Here is a 25,435-nt window from a genome sequence, read left to right on the forward strand (position 1 = left end):
ACCTAAGCCACCAAGGAAGCCAGGGTGTCTATAATTATTATCAAACAGTCTATAACTATTATCAAACTTAATCCTCATAACAACTCTGTATAGGAAATTCTATCATTATTCCATTTAAGCCAATGAAGAAACTGAAGCTGAAAAAGGTAGCGTCTTTCTCAAGATCTCATCAAGAGTAAAGAGTGGAAACATTCTGTCAGACTCCAGAAGTATATAATGCTTTTATTCATGACCCTAAACAAACATGACATTGGCCCCTGCTGCCACTGACTGACCTGGCATTCTTCCTCCAAACCATCATAGCTCCTTCGAATTTCACATCTTGGCAGCATATCATGAATCCTGAAGAAACCACAGCCAATCCCAGCATTTGGCCTCTTCAACAATCCTATCAGGTAGGTTATTATCTGCATCTAAGAAAAGCAAAGTTCAATGGGAGTGAAAATATCCCAAAGATTAAAGGCACGTGAGGAGCTCAGCAGTAAAGCACATGCCCCAATACTTTTTCACCACATCCTGGGGCCCAGGTTCACACTGTATCACCTGCTACTAACAATGATAGTAACATCATTGCCCTTGGAAGCAGCCTGCCCACCACATATGTTATCTCAGTTATAACCTCAATGAGTCTATGAAGTAGTTGCACATGGTACAAAGCAGGACACAGAGATTCAGGGGACAGTAATTAATCAAAGGCAGACTGAGCATAAGGAACAGAGAAAAAATTCTTATCCCATGTCCAGATTCCAAGGCTCAGATGTTAAAACATAACATATTGATGGGCAGGTTGATGATGAGAATGAACATGATGTCCCTTAGTGAAGAGGTGCTTTTCAGTTCACAGGGTTCTCATAGCTACATGAATGCATGGAAATGGTTCAAAGCAAAGAGAGCCAGAACACTCTCATCAGAGATTCCCTAAATCTCAGTGGGCTCCTCTTTGAAGTAATTAACCCTCCTTCCATCGTCCTCAACATGTGCTCAACACTCACACACTTACACACAGAGCTCCTTGTTTTGCCCCCTAAATCCTAGTATATGCATGACCCCAAAATGATCTCCACAGTAAGACAGTGAAATTTAAATGATTGTTCTAAATTAGGAGTTTGGAATTAACATATACATACTACCGTATATACCTGGAGTGGGGCATGGCAACCCACTCCAGTATTCTTGCCTGGAGAATCCCCATGGACAGAGGACTCTGGTGGGCTATAGTCCATGGGGTCACAAAGAGTTGGACATGACTAAGCAACTAAGCACACACACACACACACACACACACTACTGTATATAAAATAAATAATCAATGAAGGCCTACTGTATAGCACAGGGAACACTGCTCAATGTTGTGTGGCAGCCTGGATTGTTGGGAAGTTTGGTGGATAATGGATACAGGTATATATATATGGCTGAGTCCCTTTGCTGTCCACCTGAAACTATCACAACACTCTTAATCGGCTATACTCCAATATAAAAAAGAAAGTTTAAAAAAACAAGGACCTATGGATAGCACAGAAAATTCTACTGCATGTTATGTAATCAATTATATGGGAAAATAATCTAAAAAAGAATGGAGATACACACACACACACACACACACACACACACATACATGCATAACTCATCACTTTGCTGTATAGCTGAAACTAGCACAACAATGTAAATCAGCTATACTTCAATATAAAATAAAAATTAAATCAAGAAGCAAGACGCCCTTGAATTTGAACTTAGCTGCAGTACTTCCAACCTATGTGACTTTGGGCAAGTTATCTGGTGAGACTGAGTCTCATTTCCCTCATTTGTTAAAACAAGGGCACTGCACTTGAAGAGCTGTATATAAAATGCCACATAATTGTTCAATACGTGGTTATTACTATGTGAACATATTCTCGTTCTTGAGCTTGTGTAATTCTCCAGTCAATGCTCTCTGGTACACAAGTACTGCTGCTGCTGCTAAGTTGCTTCAGTCGTGTCTGACTCTGTGCAACCCCATGGACAGCAGCCCACCAGGCTCCACCACCCCTGGGATTCTCCAGGCAAGAACACCAGAGTGGGTTGCCATTTCCTTCTCCAGTGCAGGAAAGTAAAAAGTAAAAGTGAAGTCGCTCAGTCGTGTCTGACTCCTAGCGACCCCATGGACTGCAGCCTACCAGGCCCCTCTGTCCATGGGATTTTCCAGGCAAGAGTACTGGAGTGGGTTGCCATTGCCTTCTCTGACACAAGTACTAAAAACTCATAAATAACAAACCTAAAATTCAAAGAGGCAAAGAGTTTGCTCCAAATCACAACTAATTGGCTGACTAGAGCCCAGGAATCTGCACTCTCAAGATCCTTTCTACGGTACCACACATCATTCCACCATCCCAGGAATGGTCCCAGGTCCAAGCCTTCTCTAGTTATCTACCTCCACACCCTTAAAATCATCATAATAATAAGCCATTAATTATCAAAGATTCGAAGAAATTTGTCACCCCAGAATCCTAAGTTTCCATAGTCTTTACTCTTCTCCCAAGCCTTCCTCTTAATGAGCTCCCTGGGGGTGGTAGATTGGTAGATGGAATGCCTGTGTGTCTCCGTGGGGTGAAGTCATATAAAGGACAATCACCTCCTTTTGGGTCCCCACTCTTACTCATCATTGGAGTAAATCTTCAGAGGCCAGTGGTGGTAGCTAAGGAGGGGAGACAGCCTTGGGTCCCAGATGCCTGGGGCCACATTGAAAGTTTACTTCTCTAAAGGGAGAGAGAGAGGTGTCTGAGATGACAACCACACTCACAACAACTCTCAGGGTCTAGGGAGTCCCATCAGCTCCCGCATGAAGCCTGGAAATTTTCTTTCCTCACTTGATATGGGAGCTCTACTGACCTCCATACCTCCATCTTCCTCCCCTAATCACCAAGGCCAATGAGACTGAAGAGAAAATGCCTGGACTCGTTAATGGCCACCCCCAAGATCATCATCCCTTTTCTGAGTAAGTAGGCATTATATTGAGCCTCATCATTATGCCTAAATCCTACAAATTCTCATGTATTAGAAACTGAGAGATCATCTTGCAAAACACCCTCTTTTTACAAGGACATAATATGAGGCTCAGCATGGCTGAGACTACAAACCAGGTCCAATGTTCTCCACACTTCTCTGTTTCTCCTTCCCCATTTATATAAACACAAGAAGGATTTGTTCTTGGTGGGTAAGACCCCAAGGAAAGAAGCTCTGTACTTAAGATGGGATAGATGTAACTGCCCTGATGCTGTCAGGTAGAACCCAGCTACTGTTGGCCTAGCCTAGCCCCTGGTTGTCCCCAAAACCAGGGCTACTGAGGAAGACTCCAGATGCTATGGCCTCTGAGCATCTTCAGAATAGCATGGACCATAAGTTGACCTATGACACTAGTAAGGGGATATTGAGCAGTGTTAGTCTCTCAGTCATGTCCGACTTTGCGACCCCATGAACTGTAGCCCACCAGGCTCCTCTGTCCATGGGATTCTCCAGGCAAGAATACTGGAGTGGGTTGCCATGCCCTTCTCCAGAGGCTCTTCCTGACCCAAGGCTTGAACCCAGGATTGAGGTACTGGGTGAATCACTCCTTTCTGAGCATCAAGTTCTGCCTACATAAAACGAGTATGTTGTTTTCAAGTACGTCTTCCTAATATTTCTTGAAGTAATGCAGTGTGTAAAACACTAGATAGAAGAATTTCTCCAGTAAAAGAGGAAGAGACCTAGAGTCTCTCCCATTCAGAATTCCATTCAGTTTCTCAGCCCCTCCTGGTGTGGCCTCTGAGTCCCCCAAGAAAGCACAGTTCAGAAACCTATGAATGGCATAACTTCTTTTTTTTTTTAATTTTATTTTTAAACTTTACAATATTGTATTGGTTTTGCCATATATCAAAATGAATCCGCCACAGGTATGCATGTGTTCCCCATCCTGAACCCTCCTCCCTCCTTCCTCCCTATACCATCCCTCTGGGGCGTCCCAGTGCACCAGCCCCAAGCATCCAGTATCGTGCATCACACCTGGACTGGCGACTCGTTTCATATATGGTATTATACGTATTTCAATGCCATTCTCCCAAATCATCCCACCCTCTCCCTCTCACACAGAGTCCAAAAGACTGTTCTGTACATCAGTGTCTCTTTTGCTGTCTCATATACAAGGTTATTGTTACCATCTTTCTAAATTCCATATATATGCGTTAGTATACTGTATTGGTGTTTTTCTTTCTGGCTTACTTCACTCTGTATAATAGGCTCCAGTTTCATCCACCTCATTAGAACTGATTCAAATGTATTCTTTTTAATAGCTGAGTAATACTCCATTGTGTATATGTACCACTGCTTTCTTAACCATTCATCTGCCGATAGGCATCTAGGTTGCTTCCATGTCCTGGCTATTATAAACAGTGCTGAGATGAACATTGGGGTACACGTGTCTCTTTCCCTTCTGGTTTCCTCAGTGTGTATGCCCAGCAGTGGGATTGCTGGATCATAAGGCAGTTCTATTTCCAGTTTTTTTAAGGAATCTCCACACTGTTCTCCATAGTGGCTGTACTAGTTTGCATTCCCACCAACAGTGTAAGAGGGCTCCCTTTTCTCCACACCCTCTCCAGCATTTACTGCTTGTAGACTTTTGGATCGCCGCCATTCTGACTGGCATGAAATGGTACCTCATAGTGGTTTTGATTTGCATTTCTCTGATAATGAGTGATGTTGAGCATCTTTTCATGTGTTTGTTAGCCATCTGTATGTCTTCTTTGGAGAAATGTCTATTTAGTTCTTTGGCCCATTTTTTGATTGGGTCATTTGTTTTCTGGAATTGAGCTGCAAGAGTTGCTTGTATATTTTTGAGATTAGTTGTTTGTCAGTTGCTTCATTTGCTATTATTTTCTCCCATTCTGAAGGCTGCCTTTTCACCTTGCTAATAGTTTCCTTTGTTGTGCAGAAGCTTTTAAGTTTAATTAGATCCCATTTGTTTATTTTTGCTTTTATTTCCAATATTCTGGGAGGTGGGTCATAGAGGATCCTGCTGTGATAAATGTCGGAGAGTGTTTTGCCTATGTTCTCCTCTAGGAGTTTTATAGTTTCTGGTCTTACGTTGAGATCTTTAATCCATTTTGAGTTTATTTTTGTGTATGGTGTTAGAAAGTGTTCTAGTTTCATTCTTTTACAAGTGGTTGACCAGTTTTCCCAGCACCACTTGTTAAAAGAGATTGTCTTTAATCCATTGTATATTCTTGCCTCCTTTGTCAAAGATAAGGTGTCCATATGTGCGTGGATTTATCTCTGGGCTTTCTGTTTTGTTCCATTGATCTATATTTCTGCCTTTGTGCCAGTACCATACTGTCTTGATGACTGTGGCTTTGTAGTAGAGCCTGAAGTCAGGTAGGTTGATTCCTCCAGTTCCATTCTTCTTTAACTTTTTAAGATCATTTTCATCATCAGCAACCTAAAATTTTACAAATATCCCCCAGAAATTTACAGTCTAAAAGGAAATACTTGGCCATCATATAGGGAGCTTCAGCCATGCCAACCAGTAGTTCAAAAAGGTGACTATAGGCAGTGGAATGATGCCAAGTCCTACTGGGTAAGGTTTGGAAGAGACTGGGGAAAATTTCACCCAGAGAATAAGCCTGGGGACATGTTGCTATTTTCAAACATCAGAATGGCCATACTGGTTCTTCTGAGCTCCTTGGTTGGCATGCAGTGAAAATGTGCTGAGTGAATTATGAATTGGTGAAGCAAACCATGAAGGAAAAGCATAACTAACATCACTAGCAAAGAGTCAAGTCAGCTAACAGAGGATGCTGGTACTGCCAGGCTTAGTAGAATCCTTGGCTCTGGCATTTCAATCCAAGACATAGACGTAATCCAGTTTTGTTTACAAAGGATCAAGGGACACAGTTTAGGAGGTGGTGGGCACTGTTTACCAGAAATGCTGCAGTTGGATAAACTGGCACCTGTGTTCCTGATGGGTTCATGCTCCAAGAAGTAGAAGGAAAAGAAGTCCCCTGAGTTCAAGTTAAGACTTGATACAGTATTCTTTTCCTATGATACACTATTCATAGAGTTCAGATGCAAAAGAGTAAATTAACCACACACCTCAGTTCATATTGCCAACACTGGGCCCCTTTCTTAGTTTATTTGCTTCCTCAATCACACATGAATTTATATACCAATGCCCCACTCCCCCTGCCTTCATCCATGGTGACATGCTTAATGTTTAACTTTGTGTATAGACAGACTTTCTGATTTGTTGCATTTTTAAATATTTTAAGCTATATCATGTGATATTTTGATACACACTATGAAATGACTATCACCGTGTTGCATTTTTAATATATATAAACCATTTTGTGTTATAGATCTCATTTATTGTCTTACTTTTTCACTCAGATTATGTTTTCAAAATATACCAGTGTTGCTATCAATACTTCTCATCAGTTGCTTCTAAACAGCTGCATTGGGGACTTCCTTAGTGGTACAGTGGTTAAGACTTCATCTTTCAATGCAGGGGACACAGGTTCGATCCCTGATGGGGGAGCTAAGATCCCACATGCCCCGTGGCCTGGCCAATAAATAAAATTAAATAAATAAATAAACAGGTGCCTTGTACCCCTCAGTACTCTTCTGTCACATTTGCCTTCCCAGTGATGGACACCCAGATTGCCACGAGCTCCCCATGACCGTGAATGAGTGTACAAGAATATCTTCATCCATAAGCTTTTATCTGCCTGGATGGAAATTTCTCTGGGATATCCATGTAGGAGCAGGATTACTGTATCATGAAATGTTCTTGAAACTTTGGTATGCTGCTGCTGCTGCTGCTAAGTCGCCTCAGTCGTGTCCGACTTTGTGCGACCCCAGAGACGGCAGCCCACCAGGCTCCCCCATCCCTGGGATTCTCCAGGCAAGAACACTGGAGTGGGTTGCCATTTCCTCCTCCAATGCAAGAAAGTGAAGAGTGAAAGTGAAGTCGCTCAGTCAGGTCCGACTCCTAGCAACCCCATGGACTGCAGCCCACCAGGCTCCTATGTCCATGGGATTTTCCAGGCAAGAGTACTGGAGTGGGGTGCCATTGCCTTCTCTGAAACTTTGGTATAATTTACCTTAAAAACCATTTGGGACTGAGGTTTTTTGAGAGGAAAATGGTTTTGATTACCACTTCTATTTTTTCAATTAATTAATACCTTGTTTCCCTGGAAAGACCAGTTTAGTCCTAGGTATGCACTCTGTTGTTCTTTCCTCACCTCCTTAGTACTTACCTGCCTTCCAATGACCACTTCAATCTCCTCCCCCTAAACACGCTAGCCCCCTTACCTTCTGCCTGGCTCCCTCTAGACTGCATCTACTACTTTTTAGCTGTACCCACTTTGGTACAGAATACTAGAAAGAAATATTAATAGTAGTATAAATAATATTTGCATAGAACCTTGTAGATTTCGCTCAGTCATGTCTGACTCTTTGCAACCCCATAGACTATAGTGCACCAGGCTCCTCTGCCCATGGGACTTGAATGTAGATCTCAAACACTTTTCAAATATGCCATTTTTTTGGTAACAATATATTCTTTTTTATTATGGTAAGATATATGTAGCATAAAATGGCCATTTGACCATTTTTAAGTGTGCAGTTTAGCGGTATTCAATACATTCATAATGTTGTACAACCTCACCACTATCAAATATGCCATCTTATTTGAACTGAATAATAAACTTCTAGAAATGATATTTTATTTTTCCCATTTTTCAGGTGAGAAAATAGATGGAAACATAGAAATATTCCCAGGGGAAGTAGCAAGTATCTGAACCAGAAGTAAAGTGAAGTGAAGTCGCTTAGTCGTGTCATACTCTTTGCGACTGTAGTCCCCATGGACTGAAGCCATAGACTGTAGCCTACCAGGCTCCTCCCTCCATGGGATTCTCCAGGCAAGAGTACTGGAGTGGGTTGCCATTTCCTTCTCCAGGGTGTCTTCCCAACCCAGGGATCAAACCCAGGTCTCCCGCATTTCAGGCAGACGCTTTAACCTCTGAGCCACGAGCCTAGACATCTGAACCAGAACCACTTCCCAAATCACCAAATTTTCCCATCGACTCTCCTGATCCCTGGAGACTAGTCTCCAAGTTGCTAGTGTAAAACCCACAATCTTGCAAGGGATGATCAGGGGTGATGTATCTGGTTCACCTGTCAGGATTCATTACGCAGCTACGATCAGCCAAGTCCTATGCAAGTCACTTGGAGAGGGCAATGGCACCCCACTCCAGTACTCTTGCCTGGAAAATCCCATGGACGGAGGAGCCTGGTAGGCTGCAGTTCATGGGGTCGCTAAGAGTTGGACACGACTGAGCGACTTCATTTTCACTTTTCACTTTTCACTTTTATGTATTGGAGAAGAAAATGGCAACCCACTCCAGTATTCTTGCCTGGAGAATCCCAGGGATGGAGGAGCCTAGTGGGCTGCCGTCTATGGGGTCGCACAGAGTCGGACATGACTGAAGCGACTTAGCTTAGCATAGCATAGCATGCAAGTCACTTAAAACAATGGGGAGTGCAACAGACTTGAACCCTGCCTTGGTAGTGCTTTCATCATAAAACTCTCCAGGTGGTGTCCATGTCCTCGTGGTCCCTTTCAATATGGACCAAGCACTAAGTATCTCAGAGAGAAAAGAAATGCTTCAGAAAACAATGCTACCGTATGCATCTGTTAGTGTACTAAAGGAGAAATTAAAAGTCTGAGTTCTCCTAAGCAGGGCAGGGACTTTTATTCAAGATGACTAAGCATCAAAAATGTATCATTAGTACTTCAGTTTGCTTTTGACCCTTCAAAAGGATCAGAAAGATTCTGAGGACACAAGGCATACAAGATGTGCCATGCATGCACACTAAATCGCCTCAGTCGTGTCCGACTCTTTGTGACCCCATCTGGCTATGGGGATTCTCCAGGCAAGAATACTGGAGTGGGTTGCCACGCCCTCCTTCAGGGGATTTTCCCAATCCAAGGATCAAACCCACACCTCTTACATCTCCTGCATTGACAGGCTGGTTCCTTACCACTAGCACCACCTGGGAAGCCCACAGTATGTGGACTTCCTCTAACTCAAAATCTGCATCTCTAACTCTATCCTCGCTTTTCTGGGAGTATTTGACCACCACTTGTAGGCTTTCCTTTCTGCTGTTTTCTCTGAATTAACCCTGTCCCTAGAAAGGGTGGACACAGGGAGCGCATGTTCTGTAACTCAGTGGTCCCAGTATCGACCCAGATGGCTGCTGGCTGCTTTAAACTCTATGTCGCAATCAGTTCTGGTCTTGCTCCCTTTTAACTGAGTTCCAACTTGGTAAATAGACGAGTAGGGCATCGATTCCTGCCAGACTGGAACCTTGGCTCAGTGTCCCCTGTTCTTGCTTTTGGGGGACAGAAACGACCTGTTCCTGAGGCTCAGCACCTTCCTAATCAGGTTACTGTTTTTTGCCAGAATGCTGCATCTTCTCACATTTCCGTGGCCCACACTACCACCCTTTGGATGCTTCTTGCCTATAAAAGCACTTGCCTCTTAGTTCTTCTATTTCTTCTTTGATGTCCATCTACCTGCCTAAATCACCAAATTCAATGTTGGTTAAATAGGCTCCCTCTGCCAGAAACATTTCTCCAATTTGCCATTAACCCTGACAGATCCCCACGCTGATAGAACTGAGTGTCCATCACCAGGATCGTCTGGCCAGGAGGCAGCTGAAGATTAGCATACTGATTAATAACTGCAGCCAGACGCAGCAAAATGATATCTTAGATACAGCTTGGGAAATCAAGCAAACTGATCCTTTCTCAACACTTTTTTTAGACCTTTACCATTTACCCAAAGAAGATGGATATCACAAGTTTTATCTTTTGGACAAGGAACAGGAATCGAAGCACCCTGTTCAACATGAGTCAGACACAAAGTTGGAATTGAAATCAAGGTGTGTCAAGACCAACCATAAAAAGTTATATCATAGACTATATGGTGGTCTACATGAATGACTACCTTCATGGGATACACAAGCTAGAATAAATTATGCAACATCTCCTCTTCCAAACTGAAGACCCCAAGCCACACAACACACACCTAATATTCCTTTATATTTTTTATTTGCAGGAGATCAGTGATGAGGGGAAACCAGAGCCACATCACTGAATTCCTCCTTCTGGGACTGACCAGTGACCCCAAACAGCAGGTGTGGCTCTTTGCCAGCTTCCTGGCCATGTATCTGGTCAATGTGGGAGGCAACTCGGTCATCATTGCAGCCATCCGGGGGGATGCCCACCTCCACACCACCATGTACTTCTTCCTCTCCAACCTGTCCCTGGTGGACATCTGCTTTACAACTGTCATCGTGCCACAAATATTAGTGAACATGCTGACTCAGAGAAAGGCCATCCTCTTCGCCCAGTGTCCGGCCCAGATGTATTTTTTTGTGGCCTTTGGGACCACTGACAGCTTCCTCCTGGCTGCCATGGCCTTGGACCGCTACGTGGCCATCTGCCACCCACTACATTACACCACCACCATGAACCCCAGATGCTGCTTCCAGCTCGTGACAGCATCCTGGCTGGTGTCCCACCTCCACTCCCTCACCCACACCATCCTTATGGCCCACCTCTCCTTCTGTGGGCCCAACGTCATCCACCACTTCTTCTGTGATGTCCAGCCTCTGCTGACGCTCTCCTGCTCTGACACCTCTCTCAATGAGCTCTTGGCCTTCACAGAGGGCTCTTTTGTGATCATGAGTCCCTTCATCTTCATTACTGTCTCTTATGTCTATATCACCCGTGCTGTTCTGAGAGTCCCTTCTGGGAGAGGCAGGTACAAGGTCTTCTCCACCTGTGGGTCCCACCTCATGGTTGTGACACTATTCTATGGAACTGTAATATCTGTGTACATCCGCCCCTCGTCCACCTACTCAGTGATGAAGGACCGTGTGATCACTGTCATCTATACAGTAGTCATCCCCATGCTGAACCCTTTTATCTATAGCCTTAGGAACAAGGACATGAAACAGGCTATGAAAAAACTGATGAGGAAGACCGATTAGCATAACTTCTAGAGGTACACCTCAGCATTCATTCATTCAATGCGAACTTATGAAACAGGGACTTCCCTGGTGGTCCAGTGGCCAAGACTCTGAACTCCCAAAGCAGGGGACCCAGGTTCGATCCCTGGTCAGAGAACTAGACCCCACATGTCACAACTAAGACCTGGTGCAGCAAAATATAAATAAATACTTTAAAAAAAAGAATTTATGAAACACCTGCTCTGTGCTAAGAATTGTATTCAGTTGCAAAATGGCAAAATATGAAAATATTGCAAGGATAAATCAATGGTAGGTCCTGTCTTCAAAATTAATCACAGATCAGTAAGGGAAAGGAGACACCTGCAATACGAGGTTATTATACTTTTGGCAAAAACAAGTAAGACATGAGTATTGATGACTTACTGCACTACACACACAGTTTCCTCCTTTTTGTTTCACAGTCTCAGGCTCTTGTTTGACACATAAATGACCAGGACTGCAATATGTGTCCTGATGGAAAGCAAGGAGAAACTTCCTGAGTCAGGTGTTTTAAATGTTAGATATACAGGTCAACTCACAAATCTTTCCTTATCTCTTTGAAACAGTCCCCCAGAGCTACCTAAGAGGATGCCTCCCAGGCTTAAGGTCTCAGTATCCTAGCTAGTGGTGAAGAATCCACCTGCCAATATAGGAGATACAAGAGATGTGGGTTCAACCTGTAGGTCAGAAAAATCTCCTGGAGAAGGAAATGGCAACCCACTCCAGAATTTTGTCCAGAAAATTCCACACACAGAGGAGCCTGGTGGGTTACAGTCCACAGGGTCACAAAGAATAGGACACAACTGAGCAACTGAACACACAGATACACATTTCTGCCTAATTAAACATAATTCTCAACTTTTGGGTTGTGCTTCTTCCTTTTTTCAGTAAACAGCACAAGCCATGCTTAAACAGGCTTCTCCTAGCCAATGATTAAGCATGCCGGGGCTCCAAGGCAGACTTATCTCCAGAGAATTACAGGACTCTTCTGGTGGATAAGTTTTATTCTAGGACACCCTCCCCACCACTCAACCCTGCACTGGCCTAGTCAAAACTTTCTTGGTGCCTTGCTGCAGTCTGAGACTCTTCCTATCCCATCCTTTTTTCTTCTCTCTTTTCTTCCACAGGTCTCAAGGCTTGAAAGCTCTCTCTGATTTCTCCTGCCACCTCCTCAACAAATATCTCACACACCAAATCCCACCTTGGCATCTGCTTCTCAGAAGACCCAAACTAATGCATTAACCAATACCTTGCAAACAATTCTACTAGTTGGTAGATACCCTATGGAAAGTTGAACAGGCACACCAGGAGATTGTACAAGAATTCATGAGTGCAGACATTCCAAATGGAATAAATTGATGTTCTGACCTAATTTATTGTGCTTTCCCTGTCTCACCTATGAAACAATCTAACAATTTAATACCAAAGAAATAAGGAGGAAAATTCCAATTCTCTAGCCTTTTCTGCTAAAATAATAAAGGTTAGGCTGTCACTAAAATATCAGTAGTAGAACAAAGGAATGATATATGATTGTTTTTGTGAAGTTGTTCTCTTTAGAGGATGATAGTCTGAAAGTTTTTTCAATTTCCCTGCAGAAAAGTTTTTTAAGAAAAAGTGAACAACGGAAAATGTCTTTTTTTTTTTTTTCTCATTTTTTAATGATAAAAAGAGGAGTTCTATTTGAGATGAAGTACCTCTTGGGGGGAAATGCCAAAAACCTGGCAACAAACTCAAATGTCCATTAAGATCAGAACGGAGGGACTTCCCTGGTGCCCAATGGTTAAGACTCTGTGCTTCCACTGCAAGAGGCACATGTTTGATCCCTGGTCTGGTAACTAAGATTCCACATGCCACATGGCTTGGCCAAAAAAGAAAAAAAGATCAAAATGGATAATACAGTACAACCACACGATATAATTAGAGTCCACACTCCCTTAGTTGCAGTTCTAAAATTCAACTGAATGGAATTGTTTGCTTAATTTTTCTTTCTATTTTCTCATTATTAGTGTATAGGAATGCAAGGGATTTCTGTGTGTTGATTTCATATCCTGCAACTTTACTATATTCATTGATTAGTTCTAGAAATTTTCTGGTGGAGTCTTTAGGGTTTTCTATGTAGAGGATCATGTCATCTGCAAACAGTGAGAGTTTTACTTCTTCTTTTCCAATTTGGATTCCTTTTATTTCTTTTTCTGCTCTGATTGCTGTGGCCAAAACTTCCAAAACTATGTTGAATAGTAATGGTGCAAGTGGGCACCCTTGTCTTGTTCCTGACTTTAGAGGAAATGCTTTCAATTTTTCACCATTGAGGATAATGTTTGCTGTGGGTTTGTCGTATATAGCTTTTATTATGTTGAGGTATGTTCCTTCTATTCCTGCTTTCTGGAGAGTTTTTTTATCATAAATGGATGTTGAATTTTGTCAAAGGCTTTCTCTGCATCTATTGAGATAATCATATGGTTTTTCTTTTTCAATTTGCTAATGTGGTGTATTACATTGATTGATTTTCGGATATTGAAGAATCCTTGTGTCCCTGGGATAATGCCCACTTGGTCATGGCATATGATCTTTTTAATGTGTTGTTGGATTCTGATTGCTAGGATTTTGTTAAGGATTTTTGCATCTATGTTCATCAGTGATATTGGCCTGTAGTTTTCTTTTTTTGTGGCATCTTTATCAGGTTTTGGTATTAGGGTTATGGTGGCCTCATAGAATGAGTTTGGAAGTTTACCCTCCTCTGCAATTTTCTGGAAGAGTTTGAGTAGGATAGGTGTTAGCTCTTCTCTAAATTTTTGGTAGAATTCAGCTGTGAAGCCATCTGGACCTGGGCTTTTGTTTGCTGGAAGATTTCTGATTACAGTTTCGATTTCCGTGCTTGTGATGGATCTGTTAAGATTTTCTATTTCTTCCTGGTCCAGTTTTGGAAAGTTGTACTTTTCTAAGAATTTGTCCATTTCTTCCACGTTGTCCATTTTATTGGCATATAATTGCTGATAGTAGTCTCTTATGATCCTTGTATTCCTGTGTTGTCTGTTGTGATCTCTCCATTTTCATTTCTAATTTTATTGATTTGATTTTTCTCCCTTTGTTTCTTGATGAGTCTGGCTAATGGTTTGCCAATTTTATTTATCCTTTCAAAGAACCAGCTTTTGGCTTTGTTGATTTTTGCTATGGTCTCTTGTTTCTTTTTTTTTTTTTTTTTTTTTTTTAACTCTTTAAAAAAGTTTTATTGTGGTAAAATATACATAAAATATATTTTAACTATTTTTAGATGTACAATTCTGTGACAGTTCAGTGTATTCATAATGTTACATAACCATCACCAATGTAAATTTCCAGAAATTTTCATCATCCCAACAGAAAATCTGTACCCAGTAAGTAATAACTTCCCATTCCCATCTCCTTCCAGGCCCAGGTAACCCCTATATTTTACTTTTTCTACCTATGGAGCTGCCAATTATAGGTCCCTCATATAAGTGGAATCATACAATATTTGCTCTTTTATGTCTGGCTTATTTCACTGGGCATAATGTTTTCAAGGTTCATCCCTATGGTGGCAAGTACCAGTACATCATTCCTTTTGGGGGCAGAATACTCCTCCATTGTATTTATATCTATTCATCTGTCAACAGACACTTAGTTGTTTCCATTTTGACTATGGTGAACAATGCTGCTATGAACATTGGTGTTCAAACACCCATTTCAGTCCCTGCTTTCAATTCTTTTGGGTATACACCTAGAAGTATAACACTCATTTGAGTAAATTCTAAAGAGAAAGAGAAAGGATACATAAACTCTAATATTATAACATGTATTCAGGTCTGGACCTCGAAGGCCAAGTTAGGTAGATTAAAGGATGTCTGAAGAGCTACTTTAAATGTTCTATAATAACATTGCAGTTCCACTGACTCAAGGTATTGGTAAATTCTGTTCTGATGTGACCTTGTTATTTGGAAAGGTCCAAAATAAGAGCTTGTATCTAAAAGACTAAATCTACCCATAGCACCAATTAAAGGTTGTGAGGTTCTTCCAGTTTCAATGTTTTCCATTCATTTCAAGTCTTCATGTTATTCCACTTTATACTCTTGACATTCAGACTGTTTCTAGTTATTATGAATAAAGATGTTATAACAACATTATTCAGCACGTTGCATGGTGATCAGGTGTAAGTTTCCCTGGATACAGTGGATGGGAGTCCGCCTGCCTAGTTTCCCTAGGGTATACTAATAGGAGTGGAATTTCTTTTGCATTTATTTCTGCCCTAGTTTTTAAGATTTCTTTCCTTCTACTAACCCTGGGGTTCTTCATTTCTTCCTTTTCTAGTTGCTTTAGGTGCAAAGTTAGGTTATTTATTTGACTTTTTTCTTGTTTCTTGAGGTATGCCTGTATTGCTATGAACTTTCCCCTTAGGACTGCTTTTACAGTGTCCCACAGGTTTTGGGTTGTTGTGTTTTCATTTTCATTCATTTCTATGCAAATTTTGATTTCTTTTTTTTATATCTACCTAAAGAAACTAAAGACCTATATATAGAAAACTATAAAACACTGGTGAAAGAAATCAAAGAGGACACTAATAGATGGAGAAATATACCATGTTCATGGATTGGAAGAATCAATATAGTGAAAATGAGTATACTACCCAAAGAAATCTATAGATGCAATGCAATCCCTATCAAGCTACCAACGGTATTCTTCACAGAGCTAGAACAAATAATTTCACAATTTGTATGGAAATACAAAAAACCTCGAATAGCCAAAGCAATCTTGAGAAAGAAAAATGGAACTGGATGAATCAACCTGCCTGACTTCAGGCTCTACTACAAAGCCACAATCATCAAGACAGTATGGTACTGGCACAAAGACAGAAATATAGATCAATGGAACAAAATAGAAAGCCCAGAGATAAATCCACACACATATGGACACCTTATCTTTGACAAAGGAGGCAAGAATATACAATGGATTAAAGACAATATCTTTAACAAGTGGTACTGGGAAAACTGGTCAACTACTTGTAAAAGAATGAAACTAGAACACTTTCTTACACCATACACAAAAATAAACTCAAAATAGATAAAAGATCTAAACATAAGACCAGAAACTATAAAACTCCTAGAGGAGAACATAGGCAAAACACTCTCCAACATACATCACAGCAGGATCCTCTATGACCCACCTCCCAGAATATTGGAAATAAAAGCAAAAATAAACAAATGGGACCTAATTAAACTTAGAAGCTTCTGCACAACAAAGGAAACTATAAGCAAGGTGAAAAGACAGCCTTCAGAATGGGAGAAAATAATAGCAAATGAAGCAACTGACAAACAACTAATCTCAAAAATATACAAGCAACTCCTGCAGCTCAATTCCAGAAAAACAAATGACCCAATCAAAAAATGGGCCAAAGAACTAAATAGACATTTCTCCAAAGAAGACATACAGATGGCTAACAAACACATGAAAAGATGCTCAACATTACTCATTATCAGAGAAATGCAAATCAAAACCACTATGAGGTACCATTTCACGCCAGTCAGAATGGCTGTGATCCAAAAGTCTACAAGCAGTAAATGCTGGAGAGGGTGTGGAAAAAGGGAATCCTCTTACACTGTTGGTGGGAATGCAAACTAGTACAGCCACTATGGAGAACAGTGTGGAGATTCCTTAAAAAACTGGAAAGAGAACTGCCTATGATCCAGCAATCCCACTGCTGAGCATACACACTGAAGAAAACAGAATTGAAAAAGACATGTGTACCCCAATGTTCATCTCAGCACTGTTTATAATAGCCAGGACATGGAAGCAACCTAGATGTCCATGAGCAGATGAATGGATCAGAAAGCTATGGTACATATACACAATGGAGTATTACTCAGCCATGAAAAAGAATACATTTGAATCAGTTCTAATGAGGTGGATGAAACTGGAGCCTATTATACAGAGTGAAGTAAGCCAGAAAGAAAAACACCAATACAGTATACTAACGCATATATATGGAATTTAGAAAGATGGTAACAATAACCCTGTGTACGAGACAGCAAAAGAGACACTGATATATAGAACAGTCTTTTTGACTCTGTGGGAGAGGGAGAGGGTGGGAAGATTTGGGAGAATGGCATTGAAACATGTATAATATCATATGTGAAACGAGTCGCCAGTTCAGGTTCGATGCATGATACTGAATGCTTGGGGCTGGTGCACTGGGACGCCCCAGAGGGATGGTATAGGGAGGAAGGAGGGAGGAGGGTTCAGGATGGGGAACACATGTATACCTGTGGCAGATTCATTTTGATATATGGCAAAACCAATACAAAATTGTAAAGTTAAAAAATAAAATAAAATAAAAAATTAATAAAAAATAAAAAAATAAAATTCAACTGAAGCACTTTGCTGTACAGCAGAATTTAACACAACATTATAAATCAACTGTACTTCAATTTAAAAAGAAGAATGACCTGTAGCTACAAGCACTAATATAAATGAGAAAGTACTAATATAAACAGTTCAGAAAGAAAGAAGTGAAAGAAGCAAAATGATTCCAGTCATGCAAAAGACAAAAATAGGGAAACAATACACAATTTACGCATATGTGCACAGTTGCAGCTGTGTGTGTGTGTGTTTGTGTGTGTATGCTCAGTAGTGTCTGACTCTTTGCCATCCCATGGACTGTAGCCCACCAAGCTCCTCTGTCCGTGGAATTTTCCAGTCAAGGACATTAGAGCAGGTTGCCATTTTCTACTCTAGCATAGAAAAACTATAAGAAAACTATTCCTATATATTTTATAAACTCTTTTTCATACATGATGTATTTCACAATTTAAAAAATATAAAGAAAATCCTGTATACAAAAGTGTCTCTATTACTTAGCAGATTTTTACAAATGAGCTTCATCTCTACCCTTTGGAGTCACAGGCAACAACCTGTTCTAAGTATTGAACTGTAGAAATTTGAAGGTAAGGATTGTGTGGCCCACACTTCATCAAATCTCTTCAGTTTCAATTGCTATTGTTTATTTTCTGGGACATGATAGGTGTTCTTTATAAGGATTTGGGTTAGAGCGTGTGAACTCCGCAGTAGGTTAGGGTTCGGGGCAATGCAGTCCTTTCCCTCCTGTGCCCAGGGGAAGGGCATCAGGTAGAGTGCTATCCAGATTCCCAGGCCTGGTCAGTCTGACACTGCCAAGACTCAGGACTCTAGAGCCCCAAGGGGACAGCTGAGAGGCTGGACTTTTGCCCCATCTTGTCTCTAACTAAGAGATCAGGGAGTGAGTCCCAGGAGATACTCCATATGAAAAGCCCACAGCTCCGCCTAGCCCCTGTGCCTGAGGACAGACTGCTCCAGCCCTGGGTCTTTAGTCTGTGCTGCTGTTACAGGGAAGGAAGAAAACTGAGGTTCTAGCCAGTCCTCTTTAGAAGACAGGTAGGCAAACCAAACAAGTGAGGCAGACAAAACACCTGGTGATGGTGACGAGATCTGAGGATGGTCGGAAGTTCCAGGTAAGACCTGAGTGGTAGAGGTGGGAGACATTGGTCAACACACACACACACACACACACACACATCTCCTCCCCTATTCCTTATTGCCCCTTCCTTCCTGCCGCTGCCAAGTCGCTTCAGTCGTGTCCGACTCTATGCGACCCCATAGACGGCAGCCCACCAGGCTCCCCGGTCCCTGGGATTCTCCAGGCAAGAATACTGGAGTGGGTTGCCATTTCCTTCTCCAATGCAAGTCGCTCAGTCGTGTCCAACTCCTAGCGATCCCATGGACTGCAGCCTACCAGGCTCCTCTGTCCATGGGATTTTCCAGGCAAGAGTACTGGAATGGGGTGCCATTGCCTTCTCTGGCCCCTTTCTTACTCTCAGCCAAATACTTCCCTGGTGGTTCAGATGATAAAAAATCTGCCTGCAATGTGGGAGACCTGGGTTTGATCCCTGAGTTGGGAAGATCCCCTGGAGAAGGGAACAGCTACCCACTCCAGTATTCTGGCCTGGAGAATTCCATGGACAGAGGAGCTGGCAGGATACAGTCCATAGGGTTGCAAAGAGTCAGAGCAACTTTCACTCAAATACAATCTGGCTCTCTTATCCATCATGAGGAGGGTCTTGATTTAATATTCATGACCCTCTAGAAAGTCTAGCCTGAAGTCACTGTAGATTAGTGGTCCCCAAGCCCCTGGCAGAGGCCAAGACATTGTAGCTGTAATAACAGTGCTCAGGACCCCTACATGATGCTGGACAATTCACTCACAGCTCACTCTACCCTGAGTGACTTTCAGAATCATTCTTTGCCACCACCCAAAGACAGTAACAATCCCCACACCCACTGATAGTTCAGGAAGCCTTAGTCCATCTTCTTAACTTCAATCCTGGAATGATGTGAAGTAGGCTTATTTAGGCTCATTTCACACCTGGTGTTCTTATAAGTTACATGGTTTCCACCAAGATGGTACAGCTGGGACTCAAACCTGGGTCTGCACATGTCACAGTGGATGCTTTGTTATGGTGCTCCTAGGTCAGACCATTGCCACCCAAGGTGATGATGACGCTGTTGACAGTGGCATGTACAATTCCATATACAAAGTTTTACAGGTTTCAAAGCCCAACTTCTCACAGACCATGCCCAAGTTCAATTTGCCCAGGACTGAAGGAGTTTCCTGGAAGTGAGATGTTTCCTTTTGAAAGCAGGAAAGTCCTGGAAAAACATAAAGGATTAGCTGGTTGCCCCCAGAAAGCATCCTCCTTTTGTTAACTCCATCAAGGGAAAACAATATCAGAGGAAGCTATATTTGAGGATCATTTGATATGAACCATTATTCTAGCTCAGGGCAATCCTTATCTAATTCAGTCCTGACCACAGTATTGTTACTTATCCTCCTTGCGCAGATACAGAAATTGAGGCCAGAAAGACTGAGAAAACTTGTTCAAGATTACAGCTCACAAGGGGGCTGGTGGAAAATAAAGGTGTGTCAGACCCAGAAGGAATAACCACATCAAAGAGCATGACATTGGCCTGGCTGCCACTGCCTGTTTGCGTGCTCATCTTCCCACACCATCCAAATGCAGAAACTCTCATCGTGTATTTTATATCACAGGTCCAGAGAAAACCTTTAAGTGAACCTAGGGTTTGATATTCTCAACAGTCCTGTATGGTAGGTTTATGTCCATATCTTATAGATGAAGAAAATGAGACTCACAGATAGTAAATCATTCCCAAAAATATAAGATTCAGTGAGGGTTTACAGTGGGGAGGCATGTCCTCTAATATTTTCTGGTGTATCAGGACACCAGGCTCCATTTTATCTACTACTGATTCTAGCAATATTAGTAACTATTATCACAGTTTATTAAAGACCTAGTCTGTGCTACTGCTTTGAATATGTCATCTCATTGATGAGCTACAGTAAGTATACAAAGTATGCACATAATTTACAGATGAGGAAATTGAAGCAAAAAGAAAATAGGATGTGGAGTTTGCAAAGGATTACACAGCCAGAAAAGAAGTCCACCCAGTCCATACGACATCAAGGCCAACATTCCTAAGGACTGAAGATGTTGGCAATGTTGATGATGATAACTCTTGTTTCTCAAATACCTTTGAGCTTATAAAGTAATTTCATCCACATTAGTTTATTTGATGGATCTTCAAAAGAAAAAGAGGATATTCCCATCATATGAAGACTATCTGAGTGACAGTTATGATCTTTCTATATAATTAGTATCCCTTCTCTACTCCTCAACAAAACACGCATCCAAGAGACAGAGAGAGAAAGAGGGAGGACTATCCTTAAGAATTTTCTAGTGGCTCAGAGGTTAAAGCGTCTGCCTCCAATGACAAAGACCCAGGTTCAATCCGTGGGTCGGGAAGATCCCCTGGAGAAGGAAATGGCAACCCACTCCAGTGTTCTTGCCTGGAGAATCCCATGGACAGAGGAGCCTGGTAGGCTACAGTCCACGGGGTCCCAAAGAGTCGGACACGACTGAGCAACTTCACTTTCACTTTCATGATATCTTACTCAAATTTCACAAGCCTGTGAAACTGATAGCTTTCCTATTTGAAAAAATAGCCATGGACTAAGACTTGGGAGTTTTCTTCCCAGCTAATCTCCAGTTCAACCCTCAACCAGAAAGTCTACAGGACAACCTTGAATACAACTAAAATGCAGAATCTCCCAAGAAGTCTCCCAGTCACTGTGCTTAGTTCTCATATCTGGACATGTTTACATGCCCACCAACAAGAGACACCTATACATCTATGTGACCTTTGGAAAAAACACAGAAAACAGACAAAGGCTTTGAATGATATAAGTTTTTGAAGCAATATTTTCCTTGCATTTTTCTCCTTTAAATAAGCATTACAAATGAAACCAGCATCTCTGATTTCCTGCTCCTGGGCTTCTCTCAGCACCCAGAGCAGCAGCCTCTCCTGTTCGGGCTCTTCCTGGCCGTGTACCTGGTCACCATGCTGGGGAACCTGCTCATCATCCTGGCCATCAGCTCTGACCCCCGCCTCCACACCCCCATGTACTTCTTCCTGGCCAACCTGTCCTTCACCGACACCTGCTTCTCTTGCACCATCGTCCCCAAGGTGCTGCTCAACATCCACACACAGCACTACACCATCTCCCACACTGGGTGCCTCGTGCAGATGTTCTTCTTCATGGAATTGGCCCTGCTGGATGACTTCCTGCTGGCTGTGATGGCCTATGACCGCTACGTGGCCATCTGCCTTCCTCTCCACTACACCACCATCATGGGGCCCCAGAACTGCCTACTGCTGGTCGCTGCATCCTGGCTCAGCTCCCACCTCCTGGCCTTCTCCCTCTGTCTCCTCATGTCTCAGTTCTCCTTCTGCACCTCCCATGCCATCCCACACTTCTTCTGTGATGTAGCCCCACTCCTCAAACTTGCCTGCTCAGACACTCATATCTTTCAGCTCATGATGTTTGCAGAAGCAGCCCTCTCGGGGGTAGTCCCTCTTACCTGTGTCCTGGTCTCTTATGCCCACATCATGCACACCATCCTCAGGATCCCCTCTGCTGGGGGGAAACACAAAGTCTTCTCTACCTGTGGCTCTCACCTGACAGTGGTCACTCTCTTCTATGGGACACTCTTTATGGTGTATTTCCAGCCCACATCATTCTACTCAGCAGACACTGGGATGGCAGCATCTGTGGTGTACACAATGGTCACCCCTATGCTGAACCCATTTATCTACAGCCTGAGGAACAGAGACATAAAAGGAGCTTTGTGCAGATTCTTCAGCTGGGGAAAATGTTCTACTCTGTAAAATGTCCTGAACCAGATTAGGAGCTCAGGTTCTGTGACATGCCTTCTTTGTGGATGTCTTTGTTGTCATTTTGAAAAACTCAGATTCAATTAGGCTGACACTCAGCATTACAAGTAGATTTTAAAGATAGCGAATGCCTGACTTGCAGGAGTGGAATACAATCAACTGGACAAGGACAGAGATAAAGCCTGGAAGAGGAGTGACCAGAAATCCCTGCAAGGTGACTTGATTACTGGATATATGTGACCAAGCAGATTCAAGCCAGAAAGTGGGAATCATCAAAAGATGATATCAGATAAAATACAGGTTCTTGGAGGAAGCCCAAGTACCAATTCAGTCTATAGCTAACCTGTGCTTTCAGCTACAAGAAATGCTGACAATATCTGGAAGGGCCAAGTGCCTGAGCTTCAGAGACCACTACCAAGCCCATATTTGGAAACAAAAGGGATTCAACCATTCAGGGAGAAAACTGAACCGGAAGACATACTCTTTGCTGGGAATAAGTGAGGAAGACTAATTCTAGGAGAGGAAACCTGGAACATGTAGATGGTGGCTGGTCCAAAATCATATACTTGGGATTGGAACTAAGTCTGTGACAGTGAGTGACTATGAGTTATTGGACAGATTCATGATTTACCTCTGAAACTCTGACTTATTTTGCTTTTCTGTACTTCAGAAAAAAATATTATAGCAAATTCGTAAGATACACAAATAGAAAAAAGAAGAAACATTCACTATCCTTTTGTCTTTTACTTTGATGAGAAAATATTGGACATACAATTATATAACTTTTTGCTTAACTTTACAACACAAGTTGTTTCCACATTATTGTTGCTGTGGTTCAGTCACTACGTCAGGTCCTACTCTTTGTGACCGCATGGACTGCAGCACACCAGGCTTCTCTGCCCATCACTTATCTCTCTGAGTTTGCTGAAACTCAGGTTCATTGAGTCAGTGATGCCATTCAACCATCTCATCCTCTGTCGTCCCCTTCTCCTCCTGCCTTCAATCTTTCCCAGCATCAGGGTCTTTTCTAATGAGCCAGTTTCTTTGCATCAGGTAGCCAAAGTATTGGAGTTTCAGCTTCAACATTAATTCTTCCAATGAATATTCCGGGCTGATTTCCTTTAGGATGGACTGGTTGGATCTCCTTGCAGTCCAAGTGACTTTCAAGAGTCTTCTCCAACACCACAGTTCAAAAGCATCAATTCTTCGTTGCTCAGCTTTCTTCACAGTCCAGCTCTCACATCCATACATGACTACTGGAAAAACCATAGCTTTGACTAGACGGACCTTTGTTGGCAAAGTAATGTTTCTGCTTTTAATATGCTGTCTAGGTTGGTCATAGCTTTTCTTCCAAGGAGCAAGCATCTTTTAATTTCATGGCTGCAATCACCATCTGCAGTGATTTTGGAGACCAAGAAAACAAAGTCTCTCCCTGTTTCCATTGTTTCCCCATCTATTCGCCATGAAGTGATGGGACCAGATGCCATGATCTTTGTTTTCTGAATGTTGAGTTTTAAGCCAACTTTTTCACTCTCCTCTTTCATTTTCATCAAGAGGCTCTTCCGAGGAAACCAGAATTGAAAGAGACATGTGTACCCCAATGTTCATCACAGCACTGTTTATAATAGCCAGGACATGGAAGCAACCTAGATGCCCATCAGCAGATGAATGGATAAGAAAGCTGTGTACATATACACAATGGAGTATTACTCAGCCATTAAAAAGAATACATTTGAATCAATTCTAATGAGGTGGATGAAACTGGAGCCTATTATACAGAGTGAAGTAAGCCAGAAAGAAAAACACCAATACAGTATACTAATGCATATATATGGAATTTAGAAAGATGGTAATGACAACCCTGTATGCAAGACAGCAAAAGAGACACAGATATATAGAACAGTCTTTTGGACTCTGTGGGAGAGGGGGGGGGGGATGATTTGGGAGAATGGCATTAAAACATGTATAATATCATATAAGAAACGAATCGCCAGTCCAGGTTCGATGCAGGATACAGGAAGCTTGGGGCTGGTGCACTGGGATGACCCAGAGTGATGGTATGGGGAGTGAGGTGGGAGGGGGGGTTCAGGATGGGGAACACATGTACACCCATGGCAGATGCATGTTGATGTATGGCAAAACCAATACAATATTGTAAAGTTAAAAAAAAAAAAAAAGAGGCTCTTTAGTTCTTCTTCACTTTCTGCCATAAGGGTGGTGTCATCTGCATATCTGAGGTTATTGATGTTTCTCCCTGCAATCTTGATTCCAGCTTTTGCTTCATCCAGCCCAGCATTTTGCATGATATACTCTGCATATAGGTTAAATAAGCAAGGTAACAATATACATCATTTGTCTCTATCCTCTCCATATTTTATTGTTCATATTTTCTCATAAATGTAACTAATATGATAGCCAAAGTGGTATATCATTGATTTTGTTTCAATTTATTTGATTATTGATGAGGGAACTATTTTTTCTTGAGTCCCTTAACCAATTTTTAAAATTCTCTTATCATTTATTTGTGTAATCTGCCTATTACTTTCTTAGAATTTTTTATTGGCTTTTCTGGACCTGTCTGTATTAAAGATATTATATCTTTGACTTCTTTGTCTTGGTAATGTTCCTAGTTAATTCTTTATCTCTTGACTATGAGACTTATTTACTACAAGCAAGTTTGTTTAATCTCGTCAAGACATCTTAATTGTAATTCCTTTTACTAGAGTTTTAATTTAAAATATTTTCCTTTACAGAATACATGCAAATGTTCAACTTTTTCATTTTCTTGTAGAATAAAGTATTTTTAATATCAGACATGTAGTAGTTTAGAATGAAATCATATTGTTAAAGCGGTTCTCTCTAACACAGAATGGCATTACCTCTGATGTTAAAATAAAGAAGATATTATGAACAGTGTTATAGAACACATTTTAAGTTTAGATTAAATAGACAAATTTCTGTAAAATATATAACTCATCAAAACAAATCTAGTAAGAAATAGAAAACCTGAATATAGGTTAGACCTATAGCATTATTTTAGACCTATAGGCATTAGGGAGGAGAA

General features: G+C 41.7%; 2 protein-coding genes across 2 annotated transcripts; both read left to right on the forward strand.

The window, feature by feature from the left end:
• Positions 1 to 10,134: 10,134 nt before the first annotated feature.
• LOC129622603 (olfactory receptor 1L6-like) lies at positions 10,135 to 11,061 on the forward strand. Its single transcript, XM_055539200.1, has one exon. It carries the CDS (start codon positions 10,135 to 10,137, stop codon positions 11,059 to 11,061), a length of 927 nt encoding a protein of 308 aa, XP_055395175.1.
• A 7,497-nt stretch (positions 11,062 to 18,558) lies between these two features.
• Positions 18,559 to 22,365, forward strand: LOC129623867 (olfactory receptor 1G1-like). Its single transcript, XM_055541771.1, has 2 exons — positions 18,559 to 18,575; positions 21,429 to 22,365. The coding sequence occupies exons 1-2, from the start codon at positions 18,559 to 18,561 to the stop codon at positions 22,363 to 22,365; spliced, it is 954 nt and encodes a 317-aa protein (XP_055397746.1).
• The last annotated feature ends 3,070 nt before the right edge of the window (positions 22,366 to 25,435 follow it).

The sequence above is a fragment of the Bubalus kerabau genome, chromosome 11 (genome assembly GCF_029407905.1).
Source record: "Bubalus kerabau isolate K-KA32 ecotype Philippines breed swamp buffalo chromosome 11, PCC_UOA_SB_1v2, whole genome shotgun sequence".
NCBI lineage: Eukaryota > Metazoa > Chordata > Mammalia > Artiodactyla > Bovidae > Bubalus > Bubalus kerabau.

Excerpts from the sequence above, each read along its gene's own strand:
- LOC129622603 (XM_055539200.1), top strand. The coding sequence starts at position 10,135 with ATGAGGGGAAACCAGAGCCACATCACTGAATTCCTCCTTCTGGGACTG.